A 21,961-nucleotide genomic window follows, 5' to 3' on the forward strand; every position below is an offset into this window, starting at 1 on the left:
TTACTGTTCTGTGCACTTTTTTAGACTCAAGAAAGTGGTGACAGTGGAGCTTAAAAAGGAAATTTTTCTGATGAGTTATTTACCAGACAAGCATTTACCAGAACAGGGGGTTAAGTGACTGCCTTTGGGTAACCTGGCTGGAACTTCACACCAACAAGCAATTATTAAGCTCCTACTGTGTGCCCGGCACTGTGCAAGGTCCCGGGGAGAGAAAGTCAAAAATCGGTCGTCACAGTCCAAAGGGGGAGAAACCATGTCAACCACTGTTTTAGTCATGTCTGATTCTTTGTGATCCCATGTGGAGTTTTCTTGGCAAAGATACTGGAGTAGTTTGACTTTTCCTTCTCAGAGGGTTGAGAAAATGGAGGTAAACAGTAAGTGACTTGGTCACCAAGCTGGTAAGCGTCTGAGGCTGCACTGGAACTCGGGCTTGCCCGACTCCTGACTTGGCACCCACCCCGGGGCCATCTGGCTGTCCCCACCACTTTGTACAATGTGATGTGTTCAGGCTAAATGGGAGATGAGTAACAAAGGGAAGGTGCCAGCAGGAAGGAGGGTCAGGAGAGAATTCTCCCAGAAGCTAGACGTTGTCTGAGACTCCAGCAAAGCCGGGGCAGCAGAGATGGGGAGCAGGAGGGAGGAAATTCAGGAACAGGGAGATATCTGTTAAAATGCCTTTGCCACATCTGAGAAACAGCGAGGCAGCCGTTAATTCTGGACTGCAGAGGACAGGGAGAGAAAAGGTCTAAGGTATTGGAAAGTTCAGAAGGGAAAACTCGGAACCGCCTCAGACAGCAGCACAGGCCCTGGAGAAGGGACTCTGTACCCACCTCTCCATAAAGAAGGCTCCCTAGTCCCTTAGCTTCCAAGCCCTGGGCACTCCCTGAGAAGGAAAAGTTCCGAGGGACCCGCAAGCTCTGACAGCACTCACTCCCTGCGGCCACCATTGCTGTGTGCTTTTGACAAATTGTTTGCCTTCCTGTCCGGCCCTTGGGAAGTGAAAGGCAGATTTGCAGAACTCATTTGTCTCACACCCTTCCCCCTGACCCAATGTGAAGGACTCCTCTTCAACATCTCTCTTCCCCTTTTAGATATCACAGCGGCAGCCTTGGCCACTGGAGCCTGCATTGTGGGCATCCTCTGTCTGCCCCTGATCCTCCTCTTGGTCTACAAACAGCAGCAGGCGGCTTCCAACAGGCGTAAGTACCTCCGGCCCCATCTCTCTGGGAGCTGTGAGGAATCGCAGTGGGAAAGCTTTCTGGCCCCTGGCCCAGCTCTCCTGGAAATGGGGAAAGAGCTCCTTTCTCATAGAAGGAAAGCAAGAAGCAGCCCGGACAGGGGGCTGGGGGCAGGAGTTGGACCTCGGTCATCTGTCCCCAGCCCCGGGGGTCAGCCAGCTCTTAATGCCTTGTTGTACTAACGTGTTCACATAAGATAAGAGGAAGGTTGCTTTGGCCGTTCTCACAGAGAGAGCTTTGCACTCTTGAGAAAGTAATTTTTTCCCTCTTGGAAATCAACTTCCCAACTTTTATCACAAAAGGGTGGGACTAGGTGACATCTCAGGTTCTTTCCAGCTTTAACATTCTAAGACAGTCTCCAGTATTAGGAATCCCATCCTATTATTTCCCAACACCATCTTTTCTCTCCGCAGTCCAGCCTTACTTTAATCTGGCCAGGGCCACACCGGCTCCTTAAAACCCTAAGTGAAGAAACCAGAAGCATTTAGCTACTGCCGATCAGTAGGTCTCAGAGTAAGATGTGAGAGAGCCCAGCCCTTGCAATGGGCTTTTAGGGATACAGAGAGCTAAGACTCTGTCCCTTTCCTTGTGGAGTTTACCGTCTACCTGAGGGAAATCCTCAAAAAGCAAGGAGAGAGTCATTGCAAAGACAGATGCCTTTTCTCTCCTCTGTTCCCTTTGATCCACTCACCCAAGAAACTTTATGTGACCCCGACTAGCTACAGGTCTATAAATCAAACATTTACTCATAATAAATCACACTTTTGTGACCCCCACATTGTTATGAGAGCCCACTGCAGCTTCACTCTCTGCCCTTCCTCTCCCTCCTCAGCCCCAGATACCCTCCGTGAGACAAGCACAAGCTCCTTCTGGGTTTAGATTGTCCTCCTTCCAGGAAGGTGGGAGAAGGCAGGTCCTGGAGTCTCACTCTCTCTCTCCTTCAGATCTTGGGGACACAGCTATGGGTTAAGTGGGATGGGATGACTAAGGCCCTCCTACATCCAAGGAAGCTCCTGCCTCTGCCATTTGCTAAGTCAGAACCCTGCGATAGGATTTATCCCCAGTGACAAAGACCACAGACTGCACAGCTGTTGCCTCAATGATCTTTTTTGGTTTCTCTGAAACCAAAGCAGCCTCAGTGATGGTTCTTGCTGCTGACAGGAAAGAGATTGCTTCACATTAGGGATGGTTAGAAAAGGAGAAGGAGAGGGAGGGGCCCGGCTAAGAGCATTTCTTCCCCTCTTTCAATTCCACAAGGGACTTAAAACTGCCAAGTAATTAAGCAGCGTCCGCTCTTGGGTTATACTCTTCCATAAGATATTTTCATGAAGGCAAAAAATGAAAAAGGGTAAGGGAGAAGACAGTTCCCCGCCAGCTCCATTGCATAATCTGAGGCTTATTTTCCAGATGAATAGATGGTTTCCATTCCTTCTACTCCAAACCACAACACTGCTCTCTTTATAGGACCAGAATAGGGAACTGAAAGACTGTTACTCAGGGAAAACAAATTTATCAACACAGGAGGGGGTGGGAGAATAGCTTAACTCCTCGGCATCTTGCCTCTGGATGCTCTTAAAAAGGTCACAGAGTACGATCTTGGTCCCAGCTGGGGGAAGAGGGGGGCTTCCCTAAAAATCTCTCCTAGAAAGAGAATAAAGCCCTTTGGAGCTGACAGAGATGTCACATAGTGTGGCAAAGGGATTAAAATTTAGAGAGACCTGGCTTTGAAATGTATCAACAGCATGGTCCGCAGCATGTCCCTGAGCCTCAGTTTTCCCCTTTAAAATTTCAGGCTGATAACACTATTTTGGTACTACCTGCCTCACAAGTTGTATAAAAAGTGCTTTGGAAATCTTAAAGAACTGTAGAAATGTCAGTGAGTGTGAGAGAGTGAACAAGCATTTTTTTAAGCGTCTACTATGTTCTGGGCACTTGCTAAGAAGTGAGGTGCAAAAGAAAAGCAAAAGATAGTTCCTATGCTCACGGAGCTCCGATGAGGTCTGCTGTTCCACAGGGCTCCCTCCTAAAGTGGGAATGCTCACCGCTGTCCCTTCAACACTACCATCTTTCCAGATCTGATCTGATCGACAAGCCAAGAATGGGAAAAGTCATCTGTTGGTAACTGGTCTTTTCAGATTTAAGCACGATGAGTAAATTAAAGTTAAAAACCAGAAAGTGGCTAATGCCTGTAGAGAGGAAAAACAGCAAATCTATGGTTTGTGCTTCAGTTCTAAGGGACTGTGTTTTAACTGTTTCCAGGTCAAAACATTGGCTGATTTGATTTCCACTGGCAAATGGGGCATTTTAAACATATTTGCAAAACACAGAAAGTTATAAATGTTTAGGAGGGGCCTGTAATCAAGATAGCACCTGTTAGGTCAACAAATAAATCCTTGATTTATATTTCCTGCTTTTAAAACAAGGAAGACTGAAGAATATGATCACGGTAGGAGTTGTCTTTAATCTTTGTTCCCTGACATATGTTTACAAAGGCACCCCGAGCTCTCCACACATTTCCCTTTCCCCCAGGATTCCTTTCCCTGACCCTTTTTGTCTTCTTCCAGGTGCCCTCGAGCTGGTGAGGATGGAGAGGTAAGGCTCTTTGTCGGTCCTGCTCAGGTTTCCTGCGTGCTCCCCCGCAAGATTCTCCCTGATGGAGAGTTTGGCACATTCCCATTCTTCCTTCCTTTCCTTTGGAGGGCTGGACCCCACCCAGAAGCTCAGGCTGGAGTTTATGAGGAAGGGGGAGGGGATTCTCCATCAGACAGACTGACAATCTAAAACAGGGGTCATCAAACTTTTTAAATAGGGGGCCAGTTCACTGCCCCTCAGACTGTTGGAGGGCCGGACTATAGTAAAAATAAAAACTTTGTTTTGTCGGCCGTTAAATAAAGAAACTTCATAGCCCTGGGGGAGGGCGATAATGGTCCTCAGCTGCCGCGTCTGGCCCGCAGGTGTAGTTTGAGGACCCCGATCTAGAATCCTCACTGAGGGATGACTGCTCATTCTCTCTCTTCCCTCCTTCCCCTTTCTCTCCTCTTCTCTCCCTACCCCCATTCCTATCTTTTAGACTTTCTTATGGTTTCATGAGATGAATTCTTGATTGGAAAAAGATCATCAGGATTCAAATCCTGCTTCCATCACCAACTTTGTGATTTTGGGCACATTAATGAACTCTTAAGAGTTCCAACTCTAAACCTCCTATGAACCATTTCAGAGGCTCCCCCCACTGCAAGGACCCTGTGACCCAACCATACCTAGAGTCCTTGCCTACATTTTCCCAGTCTTTTCTCCTGCACATGTCAGGTCCCTTACTTTCCCTGGAGCCCTACTCTCAGCTAGATGTAATAAGCACTAATCCTTGTTAATGTGTTAACTAGATAATGTGTTCCCTTTCTCAGGTTATAGTATGTATAACTCAGTCAAAATACAAATGTCTCCCAGAGCCCCAAGGAGTTACTTAATGGGTGAGGAAGATGTTTTGCGGCAGAAGGGCCGACTGGGGACCCTTAATTTGTGCCATGGAGGTAGCCATCTCCTTCCTGGGGCTAATGGCTCATCCACGTGCCCTCAGCTGTTAGACTGTCATGGTTGTTGGAGTCAGAGCTTGTTACCAGGATTTGGGACACTGAGCCCTAAACTGGTCGTTTGCACCAGCCCTCCAACTCTGCACAAGCGGGCTCTCACAACTGGAAGCCTTGGGTTAGAAGGGCTCCTGCCAGGCACTGGATCTCAGGGGCAGCCTGGAAAGGGAGTTAAACAGCTAAGATGGCAAAGTCCTTGAAACCAAAAATGCAAACAAGGTCTGGGCCTAGGCCGGGTCCTGACTCAGACACCTGGGGCCCTTTGGCCCTCAAAGAGTTAAAAATGTTAGAGACATATCAGCCTGGAAGGATGGAGCCTGGGGGGGGGGCAGGGACTAAGGCCTTAGTTCTGTGAGTGGGATAGAAAGGGGACAAATGCTTTCAAGCATGTGAACTTGGGACAGAGATCCTCCATGGAGCCTGAGAAAGTTTTCAATACAAACAAAAGGAAGTCATTTTACTTAGAATAATATTAGGGTTGGTAGGGACTTAAAGAGAAAGCTCTTCCTCCCTCACCTCCAGCTCCTGAAACACCCTTGTTTCTATTATGGCTTCTATCAAATGCCACATCTCACACACTGGCCTTTCCTTCTTTGCCCAGGAGTTCGTCCTTGCTCTCCCACACTCCAAATTACTCTGTATTTACTTGTATATGCATTTCATGGTTAAGTTTCCCATCCCGGTGGCTCCTTCCCCAGCTGGACAGACAGGAGCATTTCTGGGTTATTTTCATTTTTTGTCTGTCTTCTCAGTGACCGGCTAAGCAGGCGTTTAACAAACGCTTGTTGATTTAAGCTCTGTGTAAATATAAAAGAAGCTTCAGATAGAGTCGGACTGGGAAATCTCTGAGGTCTGTGATTTGGACCTTCAGGTCTGGGATTACAAAAGCTGCCATCTTGCGTTCTGTGCTCCAAGGAAAAGAGAACGTTCTCATCTGGGAAATCAGGAAAGGCTGGAGAATGGGGGCAGGCTCTGGACTAGGAGGCAGAGATGGGAGGTGGGAAGGAGAAATTCAAGGCGGAGGAAAGATGAGCAAAGGTGTGAGGTTGTTGACTGTTCTGGGCAGATGGTGAGTGACAGGCTTGCCCGGAATGTTCTCCTCCGCCAGTGCCAGGGAGCTCTGCCGGAGTAGGGCTGTGGAGGGCTTTGGATGCAGGTTGAGTTTTACCTTTATTTAGTAGGCAATGGGGAGCCATTGACAGGGTCTGAGCCGCGATCAGATCAGGGCATTAAGAAGATGGAGTGATCCCTGCTGAGAGGATTCTGGTGTGGGTACGGGCGGGACTCCCTCCGACTCGGAAATCCAACGTTCTGAGATTGATTCCCACCCAGTGCACCATCCCTAGCTCAGACTAGACTTCCAGAATTAATTGTCCCAGGCTGAATATTATCATTAGAATAATGAGCAGGAGAGAAGTAATGGACTCATGATGGTTTAACAAGGGAAACTAAGGCTGTTTTAAGGCCATCTTTTGCCTTGAGATTGATGCTGAAGAGAGAGCCAACCTCCTTGGATGCCTGGCTCATGCTGCCCTGGTTTCTCTCATAGATGGGAGAGGGGCTGAGCCCTGGGGTTGGAAGGGGGGGAATGCCAAGACCCAGCCGGGGAGGGAAGCAGTCAGGAATGAGGATGTGCCAGCTGTGTCCCAGGACACAGGTAGGGCCTTGGAGCAGGTTCCTTATATTTTCTTCTCTTACAGCAACGCGCAGGGCATTGAGAACCCCGTTTTTGAGGCCGTGTCTCCGGGGGCTTCCGAGTCGAAGCCCAAGCCCCCTCTGTCCTACATGGCCCAGAGGCAGCCTTCCGAGTCCGGCCGGCACCTCCTCTCGGAGCCCAACACCCCACTCTCTCCTCCTGGCATCGGAGATGTTTTCTTCCCGTCACTAGGTACATCCAGCTTCGCCCCAAGCTCTCCCAGACCCCTGACCCCGGTGGCTTGTTAAAGCTTCCGCCACTTCCAACACTCGGGTTCCCTGGGGCACCTGCAGGCCTGAGAATGCAAAGGGATGCAGCCGTGGCTTATTCTCTAGTTGGGCAGCAAGGGGAGGGGAGAGGAGACGGCCCAGTCTTACCACGGCTTTCCCTTCTCTTGCAGATCCTGTCCCCGACTCTCCTGACTCAGAGGCCGTGTAGAACTGCTTAGCTCGGAGGGGCTGATAAAAACACTGCGTAGGGAGAGGGGCTAGGCCGGGGTGCTCCCGGGTCTGCCCCCTCGGACCCATTCTTTGTTGCTCTCTTGCTCTCCTGCCTCCCATGCAGGACCCAAAGGTCCTGATGATCCCTCAAGAACCAATATGGGGGGAAAGAAAACTTCCTCCTCTATTGCCTCTCCTTGGCTCCTGTTTGCCAGAGACATGGTGGGACCTGCTCCACCGAGAGATCAACGATTCACCAGCCACACTGGACATTCTGGGACAAAGTGCTTGTGTGTCAGAAGCCTCCCCCTAATAATTTGAAGTCTTCCTGCCCTTATGCCTTATGATACAATGAACTCTCCCTTTCCCCTACCCACCATAGGCCCCTGGACAGAGGGAAGCAAATCACCCTCAGAACTAGCAAAGGGACGGTGAACTTGGTCTGTAGGGAAAGCCCCCTGACAGCCGATTTCTCACTATCCAGTCAAGGATCCATCCACCCATCAGAGGGGTAGCTGGGGGGAGTCTTCCCTACCAGTGACTGAGGCTGTGGGAGCGGAGGGCGTGAGGTGGGGAAGACTTCCCTGGCTCAGCCTAAGGATGCCCACCTCCCAGCGTGCGATTAAATAGGCCCGGCTTACAAAGATCACGTAGAAGCAAGCTTTGGGCTCTCAAAGATTCTGGCCATTCCAAGTTAAGCTGCCCGTCCCAGACAAGAAGTGCCCGCTGGGGGCACCAAGCCCCATCTGGGGGGGGAACTTTTGGGCTGAGACATCCTGCCCTGGCAGCTGGCGGGGGCTGATGGAGCAAAGCCCTGGGCACTGTCACAGGGGTGACGAAGGAAGGAATGCTTCACATGTGCTGGCCAGGAGGGATCCGGGGCGGCCAAGGGACTCTGGGGGGCCGGGACTCTGCTTGGGCGTGCTGTGGTGGCTTTGGGGAATGACCTGGTTCTTCTGGGCCCTCATCCTCTGACCTACCAAGTCGGGAGGGCAGCCCCTACCCCCCCCTCAGGTGATGGCCAGCAGCAGGAAGCAAAGGGGCCCCTGTAAATACCCGGCATCTGGCACTGCTCGCTGTTCTATATGTACATAGTCATAGAAGCAAATTTGGAACAAAACTGCCATTAAAGGATTTTTAAAGAACCCAGAGAATTTTGGAATGCTGGGTGTTGGATGGAAGGTGGGGCAGTTCCCAGTAACCCCTTCTCCAGAGGTGCTGAGCAGAACGCCAAAAGGCCCCCGTAGGTGGAAAGTCTAGATTCTAAGCAGGGGGTGGGGAGAGAGATTTTTCCCTGGGGGGACATTTCTCCCTGGCTTGGGCCCCTCGTCTACAGTTGGGAGCAGGTTTCCAAGGCTGATGTACTTTGGGAGGGAGTCAGCAGTCTAGAATCTCTAGGTGTCCCCCTAGAAATGAGAAAACTGATGGGGAGGAGAAATGGAAATTGCCGCCCTCTATGCCCACCTGCTGGGCCAAGCCCACCTGGTCCTATGGCGGGGAGGGGTCCACACTGGGGGCTTGGCCGGTGTAAACAAGCCTATTTTCAAAAGTCAGAGTTTTCTTCTGTCCCATCTCCCCATTAGGAAAAAAAGCTCCGAAGTGTTGAAGAAAACTATTCTTTTTCCTCCTGCTGAAGCAGACGCTAACCTCAGAGACTCTCACTTCTTCCCAGCTCACTCTGCCAGCCTTCTGTTGGCACTGCCAGCCCAGGTGCCAGGAGGAGGGGAGGCCGATGAAGTGGTCTTAATATAGGAGAAGAGCTGGTAGAAATGAAATTTTATTCTAGTTATATGGAATAGAAGGTCCGCTGTCTGCAAGGGACTCGGGAGGGATCCTTCTCTGGAGAGGGCCTACAAACCCCAGAATTAGTGGGGGACTGATTGGATGGAAGGGACAAAGAGGATGGCTGCTTTGGAGTGGGAAAAGGGCTCGGGGCATGTGGGAATGTTTGCTATCTGAGCAGAGGCTCCCAAATGCTGCACTCCTGGGCCGTCGTCCTGCAGGGGGGAGAAAGAGACCCCAGGAGGCTGACGGGGCCATTCTGGGGGCAGGAGAAGGAGCTTCCAGGCTTCCAGCAGCATCTTCTTGGGACTGGGCCCACCGCTGTTTCCTCTCTGTGGAAGGGCCGCAACCGCTGTCGGCGCCCCCGGCATTTCTGCCTGTTTGCCCAGGACGGCTGTGACTCTGGCTCTCAAACCCAGTCTTGTTTCTGCCAAGGGAGCCTGGCAGCTGCTCGGGTCAGGGTGGGCCCGGCCAGACTAGAGACCGACTCCGAGGCTCATTGGCTGTGACCCTTCATCTCAAGCCTCAGTTCCCTTATTTCAAAAATGGCGATAATCTCAGTGGTGGGGAGGCTAAAATGGGGCGATCCACGTAAAGTCCTGTGCGTTATGGGTCAACCTCGGCGGTCCAGCAGTGGTCAGGATACTGACCCTCACTGTTAAGTGGTGCTTTATGACCCACAGGGGCTGTTGGGACTTTCTCGGATGCCTCAGGCTGGCAGGAGGAGCACTCCTGTGCTTTGTAGGTGCAGGGACCACTAGAGCCAGGAAGACTTTGGTACGTCCCATCTGCCACAAGTGACCATCCCAGAACCCGGGAGAGAGTCCCCGTCAGATTGGTGCAGATTGTCAAGGTTTTCGTCATGTCGGAGAGGGGGAGCACCGTGTCCACGGGCAGCCAAGGGACCTCTGATCTCTGAGTGACTGAAGTGTTCTTCGCAATGCCCTTGTTAGGGAGCGTATTATTGCCCTCATTCTACAGATGGAGAAACTGAGGCACCATCAGTGACACAAATGGGCCCGTGTCTCCAAATTCTAGGGCCACTGTTCTTTCTCCCATAACTTGATATCTGAGAATCATGTCTCCTAATTTATACTTCTCAGTTCTGTTCTCAGTAAGTTACCTCCTCTCCCTTTCTTTACATCTTCATTTCCATCCTTTTCTTTTTAATCTTTCTTTCTTTCTTTCTTTCTTTTTCTCTCTCTCTTTCTCCTGTCCTCCTTTCCTTTCTCCCCCATTCTCTGTCTTGCTTTCTGTCTCTCTCCCCTTTCTCCCTCTCCCTCCTTTCTCTTAAGGTGAGTTATGGTGGTGGTGCTGGTGAGGTGCTTTGCCCATTTCTATCCTGGGAGTGTGTGTGTGAACAGAAGCGGCCCAGAGGCCAGGCCTGAACTGGGAGCAATAGGACAGAGCTGGAGCACTCAGCCCAATGCTAGAACGTAAAGCTACCAGGGTCTGGGTTTAGCTGTGAGCTCCGGCCCTCTTCTCGTCTGGGCCTGTTTCCTTACAAGGGAGGAAGAGGGCTGGGCAGATACCCCACTTCCTTCACTGGCCTTCCTCCTGCACAGGCCTTTCTGCTTCTCTCTTATTTTTGCCCCTGAAAACGAGCTTTGGTGGTTTCCTGTTTTCAGTGAACTGAACTCTGAGTTTGAATCTCCATTCTTCACCACCCACCTCTACCCATCTTCCCCTCCCTCCACCCTCTGTACTGTTCTGCTCCTGGGTGGGGAGAAGCTGCGGGTTTGGGTGTTGTTACTGTCTCCCTTCTTGTCACCTAGATTCAGGTTATGTTCAGCTCCAGTAGAGCAGAAGTCTGAGGATCATAGATCGGGGGCTGGCAGGGGCCCCAGAGGGCTTCCACTCCAACCTCTTGTTCTATAGGTGAGAAACCTTAGGGTTTGCCTTATTTGCCTTAGATGATAATTGCTAATAATAGCTATTGTTATCTTTTTTGTATCTCAATTGTATTTTATTTTTCCAAATTTTTGTAAAGATAGTTTTCAACATTCATTTTTGTAAAACTTTATGTTCTGAATTTTTCTGCCTCCTTCCCTCCTACCCAGTATGACAAGCAATCTGATTTATAGGTCAAATTTGTGCTATCCTTTTAAAGATATTTCTGTATTTATCCTATTGTACAAGATAAATCAGAATAAAAGAGAAAAAACAAGAGAAAGAAAGAAACAAACAAAAAGGTGAAAATACTATCCTTTGTTGTACAATAAATCTCCACAATTTTCACTCTGAATGTGACTGGCATTTTCCATCCCAAGTCTATTGGAATAGCTTTGAATCACTGCATTGTTGAGAAGAATCATTGTAGTTGATCATCACATAATCTTGCAATTACTATGTATAAGTTCTCCTGATTCTGAATAGCTATTGTTATCTAGAACTAAGAATAATAATAATTATGAGAACTAACATTTATATAATGCTAATTAAATGAAAGGCATTGTGCTAAGTGCTTCATGATTATGAGGCAAATGATTATTTCATTTGATCCTCACAACAATCCTGGGAGGTGAGTGCTATTATAAATCCTATTTTATTGACCAGTAAATTGAGGGAAACAGGTTAAGTACACAGCTAGTCACACAGATAGTGATTTTGGATTTGAGCTCAGTCTTCCTAATTCCAGGCCCAGTGCTCTCCCCACCAAGATCATATCACTAAGAATCAGAAATGGGATTTGATTCCAGGCCCAGGGATTTACTCTTCCCCTCAGATCCTCCCTGGAAAAGCCATGGAGAATTGTAATAATGAGAAGATAAGCACCTACTATGTGCCAGGCACTGTCACAAGTGCTTTAAAAATATAATTTCGTTTGTTCAAATGACATAATACTTATAGAAAGAATGCTGGAAAATCCCAGGGTGCCCTTCACTTGAATGGGAACTAGATGAACAGGTGGATGTAAAGGAATTCTATTGTGCACAAAGAAATGATGAAAGGAATGGTTTCAGAGAAACCTCAGAAGATTTGTACGGACTGATAACATGTGATGTGAGCAGAAAGGGGAGAATGATTTATACAATGATAACACCGCTATAAAAATAACCAAGTGTGAAAAATTCAAGAGCTCTGCTAAGGCAATTGCTTAAGCAGTTCAGAGGGGAGATGATCAAGCATGTTGCCCGTCTCCTTGCAGGTGGATGTCTTGTAAGATGCAGATGGGCAGGACAAATTCTAAGACATCCATTTTTGGATACAGCCAATGCAGGAAAGTGTTTGGTTTGATTATTCATTATAAAGATTTTGTTTTTCCTTTCTTTTTTCCAATTAGGGGAAGTGGGAGAGAAAGTGGATTTTTTGGTTAATTGAAGACAAATTAGATTTCTAAAAATGAAAGAGCATTGGACTCAGGGATCAGACCATAACACTCCATCACTGAAAAATCTTTAGTAATTTCCCATTGCTTCTAGGGTAAAAAGTAAATTCTTAGCCAGGCATTTAAAGTCCTCCATAATCAGAGGCCACTCAATTTTTAGGCTAATTTCATATGATTTTTCTTTGCACACTCTCCATCTGCCATATTAGCTTCCTACTTGTTCAGATATATTCAGCTTTCCAGCTATTGCTTCTGCATATCCACACAGGTGGACTCCCATTCTTGGATTCACATTGCTATGGTCTTTACCTTTTAAGACTCAATAATTTTCTTCAGCTCATTTGCTATCTTCCCACCTGGGAGCTTTGTTGTTAATTCCAAGTATTAGTTCTCTCTCCTTTCCTTGTGAAATTATTTTGTATTTGTATCAACTCTCTATTTGCTTAGCTGTGTATATGGTCTAACTCACCTTCATGGAACAATGTGAGCTCCTCAAACTTAATTATTCTCTCTCCTTGTATCCCAGTAAAATGTCTTATAGATTTAAAAGTTTATCGATTTGTCGTAGGGTTCAAGGCCTAGCCCTGCCTCCTATTAGTTATGTGTCTTTGAATAATTTATTTAAATAGGTTGTGGTTGATAGTGGGGGTTAAGCTAAGACCCCTTCTAACACTCACACTTTATGGTTCCATGAAAGGGAGACCAAGGCTTATGATGGGAAAGTGGGAATACAAGAACATAAGAACTGGCCTCTGATAGGACTATCTGCCCAGGTATTATGGCCTCTAAAGAAGAGTCACTTAAGAGATCTGGGCTGGAGAACCTTTAAGGCTTAGTTCAATTTCTATGTTCTCCTTGAAGCCTTTAGTGATCACTGCAGCCCCCAGTGATGTCCCCTGAAAAGTATAACATTTATTTTCTGCACCACTCCCAAGGAAGATGGTAATAAAATATTATAACTGGTATCACTCACAAATCAGCAAAAAGCAGTCCAAAGGGAAACTGAATCTGCAGAGAATTTATCATGAGATCCAAATGCTCCCGAGAGCATTTGTAGGTGAACGAAGGCAACAAATAGCTGTGAAATGCAACAAATCTTCCAACATTTCAATCTTGACCTGTTCTCATCTATGGCCATCATAACTGGACTCTCCTACTCAGTATCCCATGTACTGTGTGTATCACGTGAAAAAGTGGTAAGGATATACATAAAAAGAAAAGTAGGTAGATTTGGCTGAATATATACAGAAGAAAGAGCACTGAGCCTGGAGGCAGGAAGTCCTGAGTTTAATGCAGCTTCAGACACTTACTAGCTCTGTGACCCTGGGCAAGTCATTGTTTACCTCATTTTCTTCATCTGTAAGAGGAAGAGGAGGAGCAAATAACAAGCTGATATTTTTGCCAAGAAAACCCCAAAATGGAGTCAGAGAGATGGACGCAACTGAAATTCCTCAACACCAACAACATATAGAAGAAGCTGTGTTAGAAGCATCATGATTTTAAATGCACTTAAGGATCAATTTTCAAAATGAAATGCCAAAAAATGGAAAAAAAATCACAGAAAAGACTATTAGCAAAAAAAGGAGCCAAAAATATATCACTAATGGTCAAGCCACATAATAACTTTCTCATTCCTACAAAGTCTGTGTGATAATAGTCAAGTACCCATTGAGCGATAGTATCCTCCGTGAAAATTTAAGAACATGATCACTTTCTCTAGTACATCCCATCTTTACTGTTGCACAGTTGACAGGAATTTAAAACATGCTAATACTTCTGTGTCTATTATTTGTTGAAAACAAAACAAAACGAAAAATCCCCACCAATATGTCTCGACAGAACAAAACGCTCTCAAGGTGCTCATGGAGGCTTTTTTCCAACAAGGTGTCTCCCTTGCACACATTAAAACCATACAGGATTCCGTGACAGATGGGACTGCAAAGATAACTTCATTCAACAATCTGCTGAAGATCCATATCCAGAAAGGCATAAAACAAGGAGACAGATGTTTACTAAATGTGTTTGCTAGTGCCATGAAGGACGTCCTGCCAACTCCTCAATGGAAGAGAGATTCCCCATTGATGACATTCTCCAGATGTTCACATTAGTGGATGACATTGTGTTAGTTACAAGAGGCCTGAAAGACTATAAGGGTCTACTCAGTGAGATCCAGGGCCGATCAAAAAAAAGATAAAATTAACAATCTACCCTCAAAAAATAAAGGGAGGCCCCCCCTCAGTCTGATCCTCCTAGTGCTCTCTCTCATCTCACACCTGCTGTAAAGCCTAGTAGGTTTTATTAGGATTATTGCCCAAGTAATTTTTGTGAGTTCAAATTTGACCTCAGAATCTGTGATCCTGGGCAGGTCATTTAATCCTGTTTGCCTCCATTTCTTTATTTGTAAAACGGAAGAAGAAGTAAAATGAAGAAGAAATGGCAAAGAATGTAAAAAAAAAATCAAATCTGGGCTTTTCATTTTGTGCTACTTTTCTTCCTATTACCATATATTCCAGTCAAACTGTCCTAGTTATTCTTTCCCAGTTTCACCTTGCTTCTTCCAATTTTGTGTATAGATATATGTAGTTTCTCATGTCAACAATGGAGTCTCCCACATCTCCATCTGTTTCAATCTTTCCTTTTCTTTAAGGCCCAGCAAGAGGGGCTACATCCTCAAGGAACTTTCCCTGGTTCCCGAGGCTCACTTTCTTTTAGAAGTGCTCTCTCCCTCATTGAATTTCTTGTGCCTTTCCTCTGTTAGCACGAACTCAATCACATTTTTATTATAGTGAGACTTGTGGGCATTTTTACCTACTCCATTTTTCATAATAGACTGTAAACTCCTTGAGGGTAAGTATGTCATGGTTTTTCATCTTTTGAATCTCCAAGGCTTAGCCTGGTGCTGGGGGCTCTAGGATGAGCCCCATTACTTCCGTGGACCTCAGTTTCTCTCTCTGTAATATGAAGGAGTTAGTTTAGATGGCCTCTAAAGCTCCTTCTTTACTTGGGTCCTATCATTGCTTTCTAAGCCCCCAACTCCTCTGAGTGAGAACTCCAAGAATGTCAGAACAAACCAACCACTGGGGAATCGAGGGATGGAATTGCTATCAGGAGAAACGGTGCAGTAGCTCATTATTGTCCCCCCTTGCACTCAGCAGAAATGCTAATAAATACTTGTCGAAGGAAAACATGAGAAACATTGGTATATGGAGACTCACCCCCACCAAGAGCATCCAGCTTCCGTTCACTGAAGCTCTGACCTCATGCTCTTGTTGGTCCTCGGAGAGAATTCGCGCTGCCCCAGCCACAAAAGGCCCTCCGTCCTTTTAGCCTCCCTCCTTGGGGATGCTCTCCCCTTTACTTACCGAGAGCGTTGGAGTGCCCTCGTCTTCCACAGTGACTACCAAGTGGTAGAAGCTCTGGCGTTCTCGATCTGGGGGAGAGGGCCGCGTGGCGATCTCTCCAGTGACCCGGTCCATTCGGAAGGTCATGTCCTCATTTCCGCCAGTGATGTAGTAGGACAGGACACTATTGATTCCACTGTCCCTGTCAGTGGCTACTACCTGAACCACAGCAGTGCCTCCTCCCACGTTCTGTGAAAAAGGCAACAAAAAGGAGGTTACGCCAGATCCAAAAATAGGGCGTTCCGGCCAAGGCTGAGGATCCGTTCTTGAGATCCTCATTATCTAGTGACCTCCATAATGTCTGATTCTACACCTTCCTCACCATTACTTACAGAAATGGACCTGCTAAGAATGTCGGCCCAACAATATGCCAGGCAGAGGTTCTTGGGATTGCACGAAAAATCTGTTTCTTTGGAGACTGGCTACCTGGATGTATAGATGGGACGGGGCTCTTTTCCAGTCCTTGGGAATTGACAGGAGGAAAAGAAAGGGAGCATGGCCAAACCGGTTGGGGTACATGGATATTACAGAATATTTTTGTGCCAGAAGAACTGTGAGTATAAAGAATTCAGAGAAACTTGGAAAGACATATAAACTGGTGCAGAACAAAGTAAATAGAGCCAAGAAAATGATGACCATATCATCATATGGGAAGACGATATTGAAAACTGATCCATGAAGTTCCCAACTATGACTTCGGAGGAGTGACAGTGAAATGTCCTCCTGGCTCTTGGAAGGAAGGTAGTGGACTTCTCTATGGTCTTCATCTAGCACTTAATCTATGCTTTAATTATTATATATTCTTTCATGTCTATGAGCCATCCATCAATCAGTTAACAAGCAATTATTAAGTATTAGTTATGTGCCAGAAACTAGTTGTGTTAAGTGATGAGAATTCAGGGACAAAAGTGAAATGGTTCCTGCCTTCAAGGAGCTTTAATTCTATTGGGAGAGACAATACTTAACAAGTATGTATAGAATATATAGAATATAAATATAATGTAGTTGAGAGAGGGTTTCTTAAAAGATGTGGGGGAATCAGTGAAGTCTTCATGAAGAAGGTGGGGTATGAGCTGAATTCTGAAGGAAACCATAGGTAAGACACAACAAAGATGAGAAAGAAGTATAGTTTTGAGGTGCAGCAGATGCAAAGGCATGGAAGTGGGAAATCTACCTTCTCCAATTTGTAGTTGGAGCCAGTGAGTAGGTCAGTGTGGCTGGGGCACAAGGAAGGGAGTAAAATGCTGTGAGAGCTTTGAATGTCACTCAGAGGAATTTCTTTGATCCTAGAGACAACAGTGAGCCACTAGAACCTGTTGAGTGTGGGGATCGGTGACATTATCACAATTGCATTTTAAGAAAATCATTTTAGTGCCAGTCTCATCCAGAGAGAGAACTATGGAAACTGAGTGGATCTAGGACTAGCATTTTCACCTTTTTGTTTGTTTTTTCTTTCTTGTGGTTTTTCCCCTCTTGCTCTGATTTTTTCCTGCACAACATAACAATGATGGAAATATGTTTAAAAGGATAGCACGTATTTAATTTATATCAGATTGCTTGCTGTTTTGGGGAGAGGAGAGGAGAGGGAGGGAAGGAGATACATTTGGAACACAAAATTTTACAAGAATGAATGTTGAAAACTATCTTTACATGTATTTGGAAAAATAAAAAACTATTGAGAAAAACATTTTAGTTGGGACATCCCAGTCACAGGGGGTCATCAGCATTTGTTTGAAAACATCCAAGGAGGGGGAATTTGCTACCTCTCATGGCACCTCCTACCATTCTGGAACAGTTCTGAGTGTTTGGAAGTTTTTGCTGACATCAAGCTCAAATTGATCTCCTGCAAATTTAATTCATGTTTCCTGGTCCTGGATCTCCCACTCGGCAGCTTTTAGATACTGGAGTCTTCCAGCCAATCCTCCTATGACTGGACTCATGTCTCTCTGGATCCTAGTGCAGTGTCTATTAAGTGCTTAGTAAATGCTTGTTGATTGATTTATTGACTGATTAACCTGCAAGAACGAATGCTGTTGGGAATGCTTAGAACACTGTTGAGACTCAATAAATAATTGTTGAATGAATGACTGGATGGACCCTTGGGTGCTCAGGTAGGTGCTGTGGAACGAAGCAGGAGTCTTTGACCACACGGGCTGAGCTTACCTCGTTCACACTGACGTTGTACCCAAAGGGGCTCTCAATGACAGGAGGATTGTCGTTGATGTCTAGAATGGTGACCCGCAAGATATGGTCCTTCATTCTTGGAGGGGAGCCACCATCAATTGCTACAATCTGTGGAGAGAGAGAGAAGAAAATGGTAATCATGGGATCACAGGAGGAGGAACACATTATGGCTGTGGAGTTTAACAATGACAAAGGTTGGCTGCAGGAAGGAAGCCGGGAATACACTGACTCACATCTCCTTCCTTCATCCTTCCCTCCTTCCTCATTCTCTCCTTCCTTTCCTCCCCTGTCTTTTTGTCTCTCTTTTTCTTTCTTTCTGTCTTTCTGTCTGTCTCTCTCCCTTTTCTCTCACTGTCTCTTTCTCTATCTCTGTCTCTCTCCCTCTTTCATTGTCCCTTTTATCTCTGTGTCTCTGCTTGTCTGTCTGTCTGTCTGTGTCTATCTGACACACACTCTCTCTCTTTCTCTCTCTCTCTCTCCACCCTTGTCTGGCTCCTAAATTCCACTTCCTGAGCTTGACTAGTCCAAGGACCCCACCTCTGGTTCCTGTCCTTACTGGATTCACTGGAGCTAGCTGATAGACCCAGAGCTTCTGAAAGGTCCTTCTGTTTGGTGCCTGAGGAGACCCATCCTAAGCCGGAACCAGTGGTCATGGCCAGGAGAACCAGGGGATTGCTTTCTGGAGAGTGGCCTGAGCTGCTCTGTCCTGAACAATACTGGGTGGTTCCCTTAGAGCTACAAGATAGTATAACAATGGGCAATTTAAATTTGCTTATATATACCTTCTTAAACAAGAAGCTGTATGACTTAGTGAATACCACACTGACTTTTGTACCCACGTTCAAAAAAACTGCTTTTGACACTTACCTCATTATGTGACCAAAATCAAGCTACTTGGCTCTTTTTAGTCACAAATGACCTTCTGAGATTTTAGGTTATAAGTCACTGCTTATCTACATCAGTTAACTTCCTTTTCTTTCTTAAAAATGTTAATGTGATGTAAAAAAGTCTTTATAATTCTTATATTACCATCATTTCCTAATCTGCCTTTTCTTGATCCCACTTCCTTCCCTATCAAATTGTCAATTGTCCCTGTTACAAAGAAAAATCAACCTGGAAAAAGGTGATCAATTTTTCAAGATATGTTCTGATACTTCATCCCAGTTGATTCTAATAACACTCCTAGAGATAGGGTGAGTATTATTTTCCTCAGTTTTCAGATGGGGAAACCGAGGCCTGCAGTGAGTTAGTGATAGGGCAGACCAGAAGCCAATTTTTGGCTCTCAAGGTGACTCCCATAGAAACCTTGGTCATTTCCTGTTCTGGATGGAAGGTTTCTCTATCCAGCTCTTCTTTTTCTCCTCTAGTGGAATGATAATGAGTCAAAGACCTAGATTCTGAGGTGTAAGTTGGGTAAGTCAGCGAGCCTCTAGAGCCTTCTGAAAACTCACTGGGATGCCAAAATACAGACAAAAGGCTTGTGTGTGTTCTGCCTGCCTTGTGCAATCCATAGTGACCCGGGTGCGCTGATTGATGGGAAAAAACCAAACTGGTTGGGAGAGCAGATGATAGGATCCTGGGTTTAGAAGGAACCAAAGAGTCCATCTAGGTCAACATCAACATTTTGTAGAGAAGGAGGTTTACCTAGGAATTAAGTGGCAGAATTGAGACTTTGACACAGATCTGACTGCAGATGAAGTCTGGGAACCATGGTGGAATAGAGCATGTGGCCATCATCAAAGTGCTCCAGGGTAATGAGCTTTGCTCTACTAGTCAGAACTCTCAGAGTTCTAGATCATCTCAGGTGAGATGGGCAGATGCCACCTACCTTGAGAATATAGTGATCCAGTTCTTCTCTATCCAGGGGCCTGGCCACAAACACCTCACCAATGGAGTCATTGGTGGTGAGGATTTCAAAGGCCCCACCGATGTTTCCCGAGGCCAGGTAGAAAGACACCTGCCAAGGAAAGAAGAGGTGATCTTAAGGTGGGAAAGTGGGAGGAGTGAGAGAGCAGGGTGTATGCTGGCAAATGTTTAACCACCAGCTCTCTAAAAAAAACCCCAAAACGTACACAACATACTTTTAAATTTAATCTGCATTATAAAGATTTTCTTTCTTTCTTTCTTAAATATAGATAACAAATAGAACAACAAAACAAATACTGCCTTATAACAGATGATTTCTGAGGTGTAAATGCTCACATGAAAAATTTAACAATCAGTTCTCTTGAGCAGATGAGTGGTTCAAGCCCACTTGAGTGGAAGTCACCACTCTGTATTCTGCCTGAAGCAAGATGGTTCAAGAGTTGGAACCTCACCCAGAGAAGGAGGGACTATTTTCTTCGCAAGCACTTACTCGCAAAGAAAGCTTGATGACCTGAGTTTATTAGTTTCCAACTACTCTAAAAGGCAGGTGTTACTTTTATGGAGTGATTGTTTATACCTTAAATTAACTCATCTGAAAACACTTTGTGGTCCCACACCCCATTAAAATGTAATTCTTGGGGCAGGGTCAGTCTCACTTTCCATTTGCGCTTTGGGGTTGACACGGTGCCTGTGTTTATTAGCTGTGTGGCCATTTGATGGATAAAGTGCGAGGGGTTGACACAGCCTTGTCCACATTCAGGCGGCCAATTAAGTGATGCGACTGGTGGGTCCCAGCCTGGGCTTCGGGGCCTGCCTCTGAGGCCCGGTGTCCGTGGGTAACCATCTCAGCGTTCCTCACTCCTCAGTCACTGACAAGTTGGGACCCCTATTGGTTCTAGCCTGGGAGCTCCCAAAGGATGAAAACAGATCAGACAAAAAGGGCACCCACAGCCCCGTGGGCTAGCCGGACACTTTCTGAGTGAATGTTTGAATTTGGATTCGGAGGATTTGGAAGTAAGCGCATGTTTCCCGTTTTGTGCGCAGAGCTCGCGATTTACAGCTTGCGTGACTGAGGGCTCAAGGAAGGCGGCAGCCTTGGGATGCAAACACTGAGGAGGGTCAGGCCGGGGCCCGGACTCTCTCCTGGGGAACCTTGTTAGGCCCAACTCTGCATCTAAGGGATGAAGGAAGACTTGGATCTGGCCTCTCTGCCTGCAGCCTAGGGCCAAGCTTGAGGGGACTCTGCTTGTGGACAATGAAAGTGCCCGGACTTCCCTCCTTCATCCCAGGCAGGCCGGGCAGGCCCCAAACAGGCTGGGCAGACCCCGGGAGGGACCTACCTGCCCATTGCTGCCTATGTCAGCGTCTCGAGCTGTGACCACGGCCACCCGTCGGCCCACGGCGCAGTCCTCGGGTATGCTGACGGCGGAGTCGGAGGTGGGGTCGAACTGGGGGCTGTTGTCATTCTCATCCAGCACCGTGATGTAAACCTGGGAAAGGTGGGGGAAGGTGGTTGGGGGCCTCCAAGGTGGGCCGCCAAGGACCCCTCAGGGAAACCACAATGGCCCCCTGGGGGATGTGGACTGAGGGGGGCTCTGGAAGACAGACTCGGCCCACAGCAGGGCAGAGGGGCTGCCCCCTGTCCGTCAGGTAGGGTTAGCTGGCCAGGTGTTTTTATGGGAGGGACACAGGCGTAGTTTGCAGACTAAGGGTCATGGGGCGGGGAGGGGGAACTGAGGGACTTGGGGCGGGGGAAAGAACAGAGGGTTTCCATGCTTGTAAATATGATGCAGCATGAGGAACGTACAAAGTACATGCAAATGAGCACATTTTGAGCCAACAGCTCCCGCCTTGTGATGTGGCTGAATGTGCTGAATAGGAGTGTTCCACAGGCTAACCAGGTGATGAGTTGTCATGCTCACACGCGCACACCGAACCTGACAGGATATTCCTTGCCCTGGCTGCCCCTCATTTTACATGGCTTTAGGGTCTGCTGGGGGCTGGTCCCTAGTGACTGGTGGGGGAAAAGGGGCGAGGGTTTCCCCCAGCTTATGTGAGCTGTGCTCTGCTTTGGTTCCCACTTCTGTTCATTTGTGATTGTTTTCCTTCACTCTTTGAGTCTGCCTTCATTCTACCCAATCTCGACCCTTCTGTGGTGGAAGAGAGATGAATGATCCTAAACCCCTCCTCCCTGCCTTCGTTCCTTTTCTAGGAGCACTTAAAAGGAAGACGTAGTTTTGTGCTGTTCCCGAGGATTCTGGATGTGACTCTGACTTAGTCTGATGGAAAAGCTCAGGACTTGAAGTGTGTGTGTGTGTGTGTGTGTGTGTGTGTGTGTGTGTGTGTGTGTTGGGGGAGATGTTGGGGGGAGGTGTCGAAGGACCTAAATCTATCTCGCCATCACTCCTTCCTGAATAAACTACTCCATCTCTTCACAACCAA

General features: G+C 46.8%; 1 protein-coding gene across 1 annotated transcript in view; it reads right to left on the reverse strand.

The window, feature by feature from the left end:
• The window catches only part of CDH23 (cadherin related 23), a 575,832-nt gene that overhangs the window by 77,961 nt on the left and 475,910 nt on the right, over positions 1-21,961 (reverse strand). The window contains exons 33-36 of the mRNA XM_031956552.1: positions 20,860-21,009; positions 19,482-19,610; positions 17,633-17,761; positions 15,431-15,658 (exon numbers count right to left, since the gene is read on the reverse strand). Coding sequence (XP_031812412.1) covers positions 15,431-15,658; positions 17,633-17,761; positions 19,482-19,610; positions 20,860-21,009 — 636 coding nt within the window. The remainder of the gene's footprint in view (positions 1-15,430; positions 15,659-17,632; positions 17,762-19,481; positions 19,611-20,859; positions 21,010-21,961) is intronic.

The sequence above is a fragment of the Sarcophilus harrisii genome, chromosome 2 (assembly GCF_902635505.1).
Source record: "Sarcophilus harrisii chromosome 2, mSarHar1.11, whole genome shotgun sequence".
NCBI lineage: Eukaryota > Metazoa > Chordata > Mammalia > Dasyuromorphia > Dasyuridae > Sarcophilus > Sarcophilus harrisii.